At 35.2% G+C, this 13272-nt stretch overlaps 2 protein-coding genes across 2 annotated transcripts; one reads left to right on the forward strand and one right to left on the reverse strand.

Moving 5' to 3' along the window:
* Positions 1-1647: 1647 nt before the first annotated feature.
* On the reverse strand, positions 1648-2409 carry LOC141835626 (secreted RxLR effector protein 161-like). Its single transcript, XM_074723004.1, has one exon. It carries the CDS (start codon positions 2407-2409, stop codon positions 1648-1650), a length of 762 nt encoding a protein of 253 aa, XP_074579105.1.
* Positions 2410-11140: 8731 nt separating this feature from the next.
* Positions 11141-13272, forward strand: LOC141836678 (transcription factor bHLH162-like). Its single transcript, XM_074724189.1, has 3 exons — positions 11141-11310; positions 11908-12246; positions 13051-13272. The coding sequence occupies exons 1-3, from the start codon at positions 11176-11178 to the stop codon at positions 13117-13119; spliced, it is 543 nt and encodes a 180-aa protein (XP_074580290.1). The 5' UTR covers positions 11141-11175; the 3' UTR covers positions 13120-13272.

The raw sequence follows: 13272 nt of genomic DNA on the forward strand, positions 1-13272 counted from the left end.
ATCAACCCCAACCCATCAATGGATAAGATAAATCTTATGGATAGGATTATTTTTCTAATATTATATATAGAAATAATTAATTTTCCTATCTAATGGATATGGATGACGACTTGGTAAGAGATAGAAATAAATGTATGGTAGGGAGTGTTTCTCTCATTCAATGGATAAGAATGAGACTTTTCTACGGTTATGATTTATTTTTATTGAACGGTGTAGATTGCATGGTGAGTACTATAAATACTCTCCTCTACTAGTAGTTTTATTCATTCATCAATAAAAAAAATAAATTTGTGAGACAAATTGTGAGTTGTTCTTTTTCTTCCTCGTGAGTGATCCACAAAAGTGTTGTAGTATTTTTAATGTGGATGTAATACAAGTAATTTATTTACTTGTTTGGCGGTCTGATTCTCAACAATTGGTATCAGAGCCATGGTCTATGTAGAGCCATGTGGGAACCCTCAAGAAAAATGAAGGAGGTAGGGGAGGCCGGCCCGGACCATTGGGATAATGGTAGGGGGCTCCCATTTGTTTGAGGGGAGGATTGTTGGGATACAATCAAAGTCCCACATTGAAATACATGGAAAAGATCATGGGTTTATAAGATGAAAGATATTTCCATTGGTATGAGGCCTTTTGGGGAGAGCCCAAGAACAAAACCATGAAGGGTTAGGCCCAAAGTGGACAATATCATACCATTGTAGAGATATGTGACTTTCATTGTACTAACAATTGGTATCAGAGCAAAACGATCAGGGATTGTTCTTGGTGGAGCTATCTTGAATTGCGAGGAGTTTTATACTTTATAAGTTTGTGAATTAAACTTGTTTGGTATAATCAAAGCCTTTTCGACACAATGGGCGATCTTCAAGTCGTAGGAGGAATCAAGAAGCTCAACAACAAAAACTACAACACGTGGACAACATGTATGGAGTCTTACCTACAAGGTCAAGATCTTTGGGAGGTTATCGGTGTTAGTGAAGCTACGCAACAGGCAAAAGATGCCAATGGCACCTTGAGAAAATGGAAGATTAAGACATGTAAAGCAATGTTTGCTTTAAAGATCACAATTGAAGAAGAAATGTTGGAGCACATCCGAGATGTCAAAACACCAAAGGAGGTATGAGATATCTTTGCTACACTTTTTTTTTTATTGATGAACTAAAGGCAACGCGTTAAACAGAAATCGTTGTTCAAACAAAAATGCCAAGTTTAGAAAATAATGCAATATTAAATATTGTCCAAACTAAAATCTTGCAGTTCATGATAGACTCCTAGTGCTGATTCTGCATCAACATCCATCTTCAGCGATACTTAATAAAGTCAATTTCTTTGTTACCACTTTGATAGCACTCCGACGAAAAAGAAGCACTCGATATCAACAACTTAAATAAAGAAGAGACAAGACAGTGGAGAACTAACGTATTTCTTATTGTAGATGAATGAAAAACTTGATTACAACCATAGGCTATACATGCCTTTATATAGCAATATGAAAAATTAATCTGATCCTAAAATCATGCTATGGATCCTAAAATTGTGCATCTAGATTTAATCTAGACCAATCATTTATTCAACGCATATCCCTTGACTACGGATATTTTATCTTAATATTTATGACTTGATTTAAATAATACAACATAGCCTCCCTTAAACCAAGTCACAAATATTAGTCATCCCAATCGCCTTCTTCAACTTAAGAAAATTCTCTGTCTTCATTGGTTTTGTAAAGATATCTGCAACTTGATATTCACTAGGGCAATACTCGATGTTGATTTGTTTTTCTGCAACCCATTCTCTGATTTTGTGATACTTGATATCAATATGCTTGCTGCGACCATGAAAGACTGGATTCTTAGATAATGCAATTGTTGACTTGTTATCACAGAAAATTATCGTAGAGTCATCTTGCTTGTGTTGTAGAAAATCTAAAATTTTTCTTAGCCAAATTGCTTGTGTAGCACAATTTGTTACCGCTATATATTCTACTTCTGTTGTTGAAAGTGCTACCACTTGCTGTTTTTTAGAAGACCAAGAAAATATAGCTGAACCAAGATGAAAAGCATATCCTGATGTACTCTTTCTAGTCTTAACATCTCTAGCCCAATCACTATCTGTATATCCAACAAGTTCCATAATTTTGTTAGAAAAATATAAAATTCCATCATTAATTGTACCTTTGACATATCTGAGAATTCGCTTTGCTGCAGCCCAATGTGACTCCTTTGGTTTCTCCATAAACCTGCTAAGTACTCCATCTCCAAAAGAAATATCTGGCCTTGTAGCAACTAAATATCTTAGACTCCCAATCAAACTTTTATAAGTTGTAATATTCATACTCTTACCAGTTTCATCTTTGGATAACTTTATATTTTCAATCACGGGAGTAGGAACTGGTTTAGAGCACTCCATTCCAAACCTTTTTAAAATATCAGAAGCATATTTCTTTTGTGAGACAAAAAAATGTCAGAAGAGTCATGATCCAGATCTAACCATGTGGGCATGTGGGTTGAACCTTAAACAAAGGAAGTGGGTGCTCCCGTGTCTGAATCAAGAGGACCAGACACCAGGTAGAAAGTCCTAGTTACGGCTAGGTAGAAAGTCCTAGTAGGTCGGGTGAACATCAAACGGAGGCTTTCCATTTGGGGGGCCTGTGGTCCTTTGTCTGTTAGATCCGATGGAATCAATATATATCTCCACAACGGTACGATATTGTCCACTACAAAGGCCTGATACCAATGAGTGAGATATTTTTTATCTTATAACCGCAGGATCTTTTCCATGTATTTTCAATGTGGGACTTTGATTGTATTCCAACAATCTACCCCTCAAACAAAGAACCACTGAGAGCTCCCTTCAACGGTCCCAACGGACCCTTTATTGGTATGGGTCCTAACGGACCCGACTGTTGGGACTCGACCCCTTAACGGTCCCAACGGCCCCCTTAATAGGAGCTCCTACCACATGGACATGCTCTGATACCACTGTTGGATCCGATGGAATCAATATATATCTCCACAACGGTACGATATTGTCCATTTTGGGCTCACGCCCTCATGATTTTGTTTTTGAGTTTTACCCCAAAAGGCCTCATACCAATGATTGAGGTATTTTTCATCTTATAATTCCATGATCTTTTCTATGTATTTCCAATGTGGGACTTTGATTGTATTCCAATATTAAACGCCTATAGTGATGTAGATTGAGCCAGATCTCTTGAGAACAAACGTTTTACTAGTGGGTATGTTATATTTCTTGGACAAAATCTTAGTTCTTAACTTTCAAAGAAGCAACCTATAGCTAATGTGACATCCAAAATTATTTGACTACAATCTCTTCTTTCATAATTACACCTTTCCACAACCACTATATCCAAAACTTGGTGTGACAATATTGGAGCGACATACCTTATCACAAATTTAACTTTTCATACTTGTACCAAGCATGTAAAGATTGATTTTCATTTTGTCCGAAAACATATAGCAACTCGACAACTTTCAATTTTTTTACATCTTTATAAAAAATCAAATTGCTGATATATTCATCAAACCATTATCCAGACGCCACTTTACTAAATTGGCAATCAAATTCAATGCCCAAACACTCCAATTGAGTTTGCCGGAAGATATTGACACAAGAATAATAATCTCAAATTGATTTCAATCAATCGTGATTTATCATATTTGACATCATCATCTTCAAAGATCAACACGAATTATTAGCAAACGATTATTCAAGATCTTTATAAAAAATCAAATTGCTGATATATTCATCAAATCGTTATCCAGACGCCACTTTACTAAATTGGCAATCAAATTCAATGCCCAAACACTCCAATTGAGTTTGCCGGAAGATATTGACAACAAGAATAATAATCTCGAATTGATTTCAATTAATCGTGATTTATCATATTTGACATCATCATCTTCAAAGATCAACACGAATTATTAGCAAACGATAATATTTTCAAATTTATCATATTTATTACTATGATTATAATTATTATAATTGTATGCCATATTTGATCTTTCTATTTATGATTTGGAGTACAATATGTATAAATAAACCAGACTATAGTAATAAAATCATCAAACAACTACTCTTTCTATCAATATGATCATTCCTTTTACTCATCATCTCCTTCCTTTTCTTCAAAGAAGGTGGAATCTACCACCCAGTGACCCCACACAGTCGGTCTCACGACCATTTGTGAGAAGATAAATTAGAAAGCTCACTACAAGAAAAAAAGGTTTCAAAGATAAAAAATTCTGTCTCTAAAATTTTTTTTTTTGTCTCTAAACAATGTTTGAGATAGAATTTTCCATCTCAAAAATCCGTTAGTAAAAGTCCCATGACTAATTTTGAGACAAAAATATTTCATCTCTAATTTCAACACCGAATTAAAAAATTATTTATAAATTTATTTTTAATTTGTTAAATAAAATTAATTTTAAATATAAATTTTGTCTCTAATTTTATTTTGAAACTGTCATTAGTCTGTCTCAAATTACATATCAAATATAATTTTAATTCGTTTATAAATTTGTTTACAATTCTATTTATAAATTTGTATATAAATTTTATCTCTAATTTTATTTTAAATCCATTTAAATTTATCACTAATTTTTTATTTCTGTATTTCTCATCTATATATTACTTTACAAGAAACAATCACATATTTCAAATAAATTAGAAATATTTAAAATAATTAATTTCTGCCTTCGTCGAAATTTGACCCTTGTCCACGTAAGTCTGCTCCGTTATAACCAACTCAACTATGCTCCGAAAGCGAGTGAAAGAAGAACAAATCAATTTTATTAAAGTGAAATAAATTAATGAATTCATCTCCATTTATATAAATCTGAATCAAATTTTATTTTTATTTTAAAAATCATCTCTAATTTATATAAATTTGAAATAGATTTATTTCTATTTCAAAATTTTTAAAAATTTTAAATAGATTTGTTAATAAAAATTATATAGTTTTAAATTTTGTTTATAACTAGTATTTGTTTTTGTTTAAAAATTTTTATTTATAATTTCATTTCAAATTCATTTTAACTTCCGTCTCAAATTTTTTTACATTGTGAAAAATAATATCTTTGATTTATCTAAATCAGAAACAGATTTTAATTTCATCTTAAATTTATATGAAATTTTAAATAGATGTTTTAACAGAAATCATACGGTCTCAAATTTTATTTATAATTCATATTTATTTTTGTTTATAAAAATTTATATATAATTTCGTATCAAATTTATTTTAAATTTTATCTCAATTTTTTTCAAATATTATATTTTATTAAAGTGAAACGGATTAATAATTTTATAACAAATCTTTCTCTAATTTATCTAAATCTGAAACAGATTTTAATTTCATTTTAAATGTTTATTAAATTTTAAATAGATATTTTGACAAAAATCATACGGTCTCAAATTCTGTTTATAATTCATATTTATTTTTATTTATAAAAATTTATATATAATTTTGTATCAAATTTATTTTAAATTCCGTCTCATTTTTTTTTCAAATGTTATATTTTTTAAAGTGAAACGAGATTAGTAATTTTATAGCAAATCCGTCATTAATTTATCTAAATCTGAAATAGATTTTAATTCTATCCTAAATTTTTATTAAATTTTAAACAGATATTTTGACAGAAAAATCATACGGTCTCAAATTCTGTTTATAATTTATATTTATTTTTGTTTATAAAAATTTATATATCATTTTGTATCAAATCTATTTTAAGTTCCGTCTCAATTTTTTTTAAGTGTTATATTTTATTAAAGTAAAACGGATTAGTAATTTTGTAATAAAACTATTATTAATTTATTTAAAATATGAAATAGATTTTAATTCCATCTTAAAAATCTGTTTTTGAAGTCCTGTCTATTTTCTTGTAGTAGATATAGTTGTACGGAGAAGGATATTGCTTTTTCGACTTTTATTCACTTCAATAAATTTATTTTACAGCTGCAAAAAGGTGAAAGTTGGCCCCACACGATCGACTCCACGACCATTTGTGAGGAGGTAAATCGGGAAACTGCAATTGCAGGAAGGTATTACTTGGCTTCGCCAGGATTCAAACCCTTATCCTCTTCTGCAACTCTGCTGCGTCGTAACCAACTCAGCTATGCCCCGGAGGCTACAGTAACAAACTCAACTATACTTCAAAGAGCATCTCCTAGCTACCTTCTCCCTTCCTATTGAGCAACTTTGATTGTTCCATTACCTTTTTGTTCCCGTCAAGATCAGCCTTTGGATGCGCGGCCTCTCCTCAGCAACGCGCCGGGACGAAGATGGATGATAACACGATGGAGAGATCACCTAAATCTGCAAACACAGACACCGTGAGAAGGAAGGCCGGGATGACCGGCGTGACCACTCCGATACCTAAGTTAGCCTCTGAGGGGGGAGGAAATGAAGTGGAAAACACGAAAAAAGAGATGGATAATACATACCTCGCCCTGCCGAGGGGGCTTACCTTATATATTAGGAGTGATTGTCGTACCACGAGGAGAGTAAGGCGAAGGTCACTTCCTAGGCGAGGTCCGTATGAGTAGGGGAGTGACGTAGAAATGGCGATTGTACTCTCAAGGACGAAGGTGTACGTCAGGCGGCGTGTTGCCATACCTAGTAAAGGGATGTCAGAGGCCGGACTATCGTACAAGCGAAGGAGTGGTGGAATGGGACGGAAAGAGAGAGAGGTGTAAGGTAGAGGAATCGGCACGGCTTGATTCGACTCGGACAATATGATTCGGCCTTATTCTGACTTGACTCTTGGAGCGGCTCGGAGACTTCAACTGGCTTGGTCGCGAGGAGTCGGCTCGGACATATCCTCCGAATTCCATACCGATGAGCCCGCCTTGAGGACTCGAATCGGGCCTGCTCTGAGGGCTTGGGTCAAGTTTCTATTGAGGGACTCGGATTCGGCTTCCGGGGCTCAGCCCGTATGCTCAGGAGCTGTTGACTCGGTTCGGGCGCCCTCCGCGGTCAAATCCGGCTCCGTCTCTTACGACCGTAACACTTTTGAAAAAGCAAAAACACACACACACACATAGATATCAATTGGATGTTATACGGCACCTGCTTTGACCGTTGAACTCAGAAAAGAACACCTGAGGTGACTGTACAGTACAGTAGTCGCTACTGTTTGGCCTTCCAGTTCCACTACAATTGCGACTTTGTCTCTTCGACCTGTTGCTTTCATTATTCACCTTCACCGTCCTCCTTTCCTTCTCTTCGGAGCCATCCTGGAAGCTCTCGTACGTCTCTCATTAATTAGTGGAATCTGACATAAACCACAATGACATCAGGAAATCAAAGAGAGAACGGTTCAGTCAGTTTTCAGGCAGAAGAGAGCTTCTTCATGCAGGAAGATGGTGCTTTGTGACTCAGTGGAGAGGATGAAGCCGAAGAGAAATACAGGCAGCAGCGACGACGAGGACGAGGACGACGACGCGGGGTCGTCCACTTTAATGACTTTGATTCTCTTTTTCTTTTTCTTTTTCTTTTTTCTGATTTCTGATTACTGATATATTACTGATTCTGATTGTTCTTCAGTTTAACGCGCGTTGGCGTACTCAGTGTGGGAATTCAATGGCGTTGAATGTCTTAATCAGTTCGATGGATCTCGATCACGCACGTTTCTTGCACTGGAAAAGGAGCTCAAAGGTCAAATGGATTAGAAAGGGTATGTACACTTTTGTTTTTTCACATAACGCCATGTGTTTTTAATATGAAAAAGACTTTTTATATAAAATATTTTGAAAAAAAAATATAAAAAAGAATGAGCTTTATTTTTGTTATTCTTAAAGGGGGCCTCAATTTTTTTAAAAAAATATTAAACTAACATTTCACTATATATATATAAAATTATTTTTCAACTTGAAATGCTTATTCATTTATTTAAAGTGATCAAATAATTATATATATATATAATAAATCTAAATATATAAAAATAAAGCAGGTTGAAATTCAACTATACTTTTAAAATAATTAAATAACAACTTATAATTAATTTTCAAAAATACTTATATATTGTGCACTTAAACTCTAAATATATATTTTTATTAAAAATTGTAAAATAATAAAAAAATACTAGCGATGGCAATGAACCCAATCACGATCATCGATCACAGCCTCTAGCCACAACGACCAACTATGATTTTTGGCCATAACAATTAGTTACAATCTTTGGTCGCAATGATTGACTGTGGTCGTTGGTTGTAGTTAGGCTACAAAATCACAATCCCCGTTGCTTGCCACTCGGTCGTGACCTAATTTAGCCACAATCGGCTCGGTTGCAAATTACGACTAGAAAGTCATGCCTGGATGTGATTTTTCATTTGGCTTGGCTACATGGCTAGGGTAGTTTTTCCTTAGCCATGACCAGCTTGGTCATGCTCTTGATCGATCTAGTTATAATTTCGACCGATCGACTTGATCATGATTTTGAGGCCAAAGGATACAACTAATTAACCTGACCATAAGGTCATTGCGGCCATTAATTATTAGGTGCAATTTTGTACTAACCTTATTTTTTTATTTTGAATAAAAATATTTAAAATGATAATTTACTTAACTGCATAACTAGGTTTCTATAATACCAAAATGCATACTCAACTTTCATATTTATCAAAACACAATTGTTTCTCATTATACCTCTCTTTTATTATCCATTGATACTAAGTGGATAGTCGACTACACCAATCGATTCCTAAATTTGTTGTGCTCGATTTGTGAATATCAATTAATTATGTCACTCGACTGCTAATTTCTTTGAGCTATCACAAACTTGAACTATCAATGGACTGTTGTAAATTTGATACCCTAATTTTAATAATTCAATCCATGTTAATTAGAGGGCATGGTGCACTCAAAAAATGAGTCAGTCTCTGGACTCAATCCCTGGAGGTGGTCAGCCCGGTCCCACGAAAATTTCCCACCGACCACCAGGGTAAATCGGGAAGCGCATACGGCGGCCAATGATACCCAGCATCCTTTGATTGCGTTCCCCATTTGGAGAAAAATTCCTGCAAATACGCCGTAGCTGGGGATCATCCCTAGGTCACAACTCGGATGTCCTATCGTTGCACCATTGCCCCGGGGACGAGGGCATGGCGCACTCAAGATGATATAAGGAGTGTAATAAGTTTCGTTTGAAGTATTTTTGAGATATCTAAGACCATTAATGAGTTTTGGCTAAACCTCACTTATGACCTTCAACACTTCAAAATTACTTCAAACTGGGACTATTATACTTCTGGAAGTCTCTTAAGTATAACCAGCCATCGAATATGAATTTTACAATCTAGATAAAAAGCTATGTGTTTCTAAAATTGGTACAACTTTGAGATATTTTGTCACTCATCAACAGTACTAAAAGGTTTTTAGGATTCCTCTAATTAGACTATATCAAAATTTTAAAATTTTGGGCACTGTAAGGTCATCAACGAGTTTTGGCCAAAATTTACTCATGATTTTAGCACCTAAGAAACACTTCAAACTAATCTCATTACACTCCTTGCCTCATCGTGAGTGTCTCAAACATGAATTGCATAGGAGAGTTGTGAATTTTTGAAATTGACATAACCTTTAGATGTTGTTATGAGTTTATTGGAGGATCTAGGCTTGTCAAGACCATCAAAGGGTTTTTAGGACTCCTCTAGCTCAGACAATATCAAGTTGTTAAAATTTCGGACATTGTAGGGTCATAAACGAGATTTTGGGCAAAATTCCTGATAGCCTTAGATAGTTCAGAAACCCTTCAAATTAGTTCATTGCACTCCTTGCATAAGTGTAATCATGCCCTCGTACATGTATTTCACAACTTAGATCTCTATGTGTTTTTAAAATTTATAAATTTTAAAATATTTTATTACAAGCTCATTAAAGGACTTAGATTTATTATACTCACTCACCAACACTACCAAAGAGTTCTTAGGACTTCTTTGGTTCAGACAAAATAAAAAATTTAAAATTCTTAATAGTATAGCAAGGGTCATTGATTAATTTTGATCAAAACTCTTACTAAAAAAATGATAAATCCCAATTAGCCCCATTGACTATCTCTGAGAATGACCGGCCTGGTCCCACGGAAGTTTCCTACCAGCCACCAGGGTAAATCGGGAAGTGCACGCAGCGGCGAACCCAGACGCCCAGCATCCTTTGATTGTGATCCCCATTTGAAGAAAAATTTCTACAAATACGTCGTAGTTGGGGATCGAATCGCAGATGCCTGGGTGACAACCTGAATGTCCTACCGCGGCATCATTGCCCCGGGGACAATCAAAACTCTTACTAACCTTAGATACTTTAGAAATACTTAACACCAAACTTATTTTACTCTTTGTCCCATCTTGAATATAACTATGCTGTCAGACATGGATTGAGATTTTAAACTTATGACATTTGACTAATGCATTAAAATTATCGATAGTCCAAGTTTGTAACAACTCAAAGAAATGAGTAGTTGAGTAACATAACATAATAATCACAGTTGACTATTGATGAATGAATAATAAAGAAAAGATATAATGAAAAATAATTATATATTTTGAAAAATATAAAAATTGAATATTTATTTTGATGTTATGAAAATCTGACTACACGTATATTAAATTGCCTGTATTAATAAAAAAAACTATTCACTTTAATAAATACAAAAGTTGAAAAATTAAATGAGCCTGAATAATAATAAATTGCCGCTCATCAAATAATTCAGAAGAAATAGTCGAAGGGTTAATGACCCAACGGCGATGCCGTATAAATATAATCTTTGGCGGTCGGCCTCTGTAGGGCTGTTGCACGGGCGGACTATCAGTACTTTCGCCGGTGAATTCTGGTACCATACTACTACCCTATCACCCTGCCTCACGTATTCTCATCTTTCCTTCTTTAACTATTTTGTCTGGACTGGAAAAGCCACGCGTTCTATAAAATCAAATAAAATGGTAAAAAAATGAAGGATGGGACCCACTCCAAATTGGACAGCGGCTCCACTTAAATCATCATCATTTTTAAAAATGTGTACGACGACTTCTCCTATATAATCAATCAAAATAGCAAGGTCTCCTCCTTCCTCAGCTCCTCGTGTTCTTCCATTCGATCGCTTCCGCTCTCTTCTTCCCCTCCCCTCCCCTCCCGTTGGTTGCACCTCCGTTCTCGCCCAGATGAAGAGCAGCAGCGCCCGTGAGGCCACTAAGATGGAGCGGAAGACGCTGGAGAAGAACCGCCGGATCCTGATGAAGAACTTGTGCATGAAGCTCGCTTCCCTCATCCCCAAACAGCATTGCGCCAGCACAAAGGTGCCCGATTTACCTATTTCTTCTGCTGCGCCATGTCTTTGCGCCCCTTCCTTTGCTATCTCATATCTATTTATTTGCTCTTTGCCCCCATTCCGAGACACCACCGAAATTGAAATTGTCTTGGCGAGCTGATCCCCTTTTTTGTTTTTTGTTTTTATTTTTATTGCGGATGTTCAAGAGTGGGATTAGATCTAGGAGGATCATTTGCACACGTTTTTTTAGGTAAATGTTTAAAGTCCGCGCAAAACATGCGGTATTATAATAATCTCTCTCAGCTTTGATGGCGTAGTTTTTTTTGTCTTATCTTGAATGTAATATGCAACCTCAGTTGGAATCTTTCCCGGAAAACTGATTCCTCATCTGTTTTTCTTGAATATTATATTTAAAAGTGGCTCTGCTTGTGCGATATCGACAGAAGCAAATAGCAACTGTGCGTGATGCAATAAATGGATTTGAGTTAGTTAGCCACCAAGTAATTAGCATGAATTAGCAGATTTTTCATTTTAGTAGTCAAACCGTAGATGAATGATCTCGATTTTGAATATTTTGAACAATCTGCAGTTTGCATGCTCAATTCTCAGTATTTTATTGGTGCAGGATATGTTGAGCCAACAAGATCATTTGGATCAAGCCACATCTTACATCAAAACTCTTAGAGCAAGGATTGAGAAGATGAAGGAGAGAAGGGGCCAAAAGATGAACATCCAAGAAATGGATATAGAAATTGAAAGTGGAGCTACATCATCAGAGTTCAAATTGCCCGTCATCGAAATAAGGCACCAGGATTCCTACTTGGAGGTGGTTCTTGTAAGCGGGCAGGAGAAGAGGTTCATGTTCCACGAGGTGATTAGTATTCTCGAGGAAGAAGGAGCACAAGTTATCAATGCCAACTTCTCCATTGTGGGTGAAAAAATCTTCTACACATTGCATTCCCAGGTATGGATCTGTGAAATATTTCACTACTATATATGTAGTGAATAATTTTGGTTTCAGTTTCTCATGATAAATAGGTTGATAAGCTTAGATTTTCTTTTGGTTGAAGTTTATAATCTAAGCTAGTAAATAGTTGGCATGACAAAGTTAAAATGGGTTACCTCTCTCACAAGAGCCAGTTGTGATATCTTGGTATTAATTAGAGCAGATCTAATTTTGATTGTCATGAGATATTTAGAAACAATTGCTTGTGCATGGTTGAGGCACAATTGAACCTCATATGCTATTAGTTGGGATGATTCTTGGTCTCTGAAACTGTGGCACCCTAAGTTAATTAGTCTCATATGGAAGAGATCTATAAGCTTACATAAATGATCTACAAGCATCTTTGGATCATGGTTATGCAAATTAACCTGATAAAATGAACGTATCAATTCTCTCATCTATGAAGATTGTGACATATAATAACAATTATTTTAATTTCATTAGTCGATAGATCACCCATCCATTTTTCACATGGTGGAATACCTTCATAATTGGATCTGCGTCAGCTTTGTGTTCCTTTCTTTGTTAAACTTGTTGGCTAGTTTTTGAAAAAAAAAAAAAGATTTGTCTAAGTCAACAATGGAGGTTATGCCTGCTGAGGATATGCATTAGAAGAGGAAGAGAATACTTCTTATCTTCACCTGTCGCGCGCTTTGAGTTTATATGTTCTTCAAAAGAATGCTTGTTTAAAGGCACTTCACCTTCTCTTATCCTTCCCTCCAACTAGATCTGTCTTAACGATCGGCTACTTCATTGTTGCAGGCAGTGAGCTCCAGACTGGGGCTAGATGCTTCAAGAGTAACTGAGAGATTGAACCAATTGATCAGATGAGATGATCATTCATCTGGAGAAATCACTTTCCTCCAGAATTTTCCCATTGATGTACGTACTAAGCAATATAGATAATGAATCAGTTTTTGATAAAAAGATGACAAAAACTAGATGTTCTTAGTAAGGGATTCTAAGAAACGAGCTTGATGAGGA

The sequence above is a fragment of the Curcuma longa genome, chromosome 10 (genome assembly GCF_044706935.1).
Source record: "Curcuma longa cultivar G26 ecotype Majalengka, Jawa Barat chromosome 10, ITB_CL_G26_1.1, whole genome shotgun sequence".
In the NCBI taxonomy this organism is placed as follows: Eukaryota; Viridiplantae; Streptophyta; class Magnoliopsida; order Zingiberales; family Zingiberaceae; genus Curcuma; species Curcuma longa.

Excerpts from the sequence above, each read along its gene's own strand:
- LOC141835626 (XM_074723004.1), bottom strand. The coding sequence starts at position 2,409 with ATGGAGTGCTCTAAACCAGTTCCTACTCCCGTGATTGAAAATATAAAG.
- LOC141836678 (XM_074724189.1), top strand. The coding sequence starts at position 11,176 with ATGAAGAGCAGCAGCGCCCGTGAGGCCACTAAGATGGAGCGGAAGACG. Across the intron at positions 11,311-11,907 it reads AGCATTGCGCCAGCACAAAG|GATATGTTGAGCCAACAAGA; the intron begins GTGCCCGATTTA and ends TTATTGGTGCAG. Across the intron at positions 12,247-13,050 it reads TCTACACATTGCATTCCCAG|GCAGTGAGCTCCAGACTGGG; the intron begins GTATGGATCTGT and ends TCATTGTTGCAG.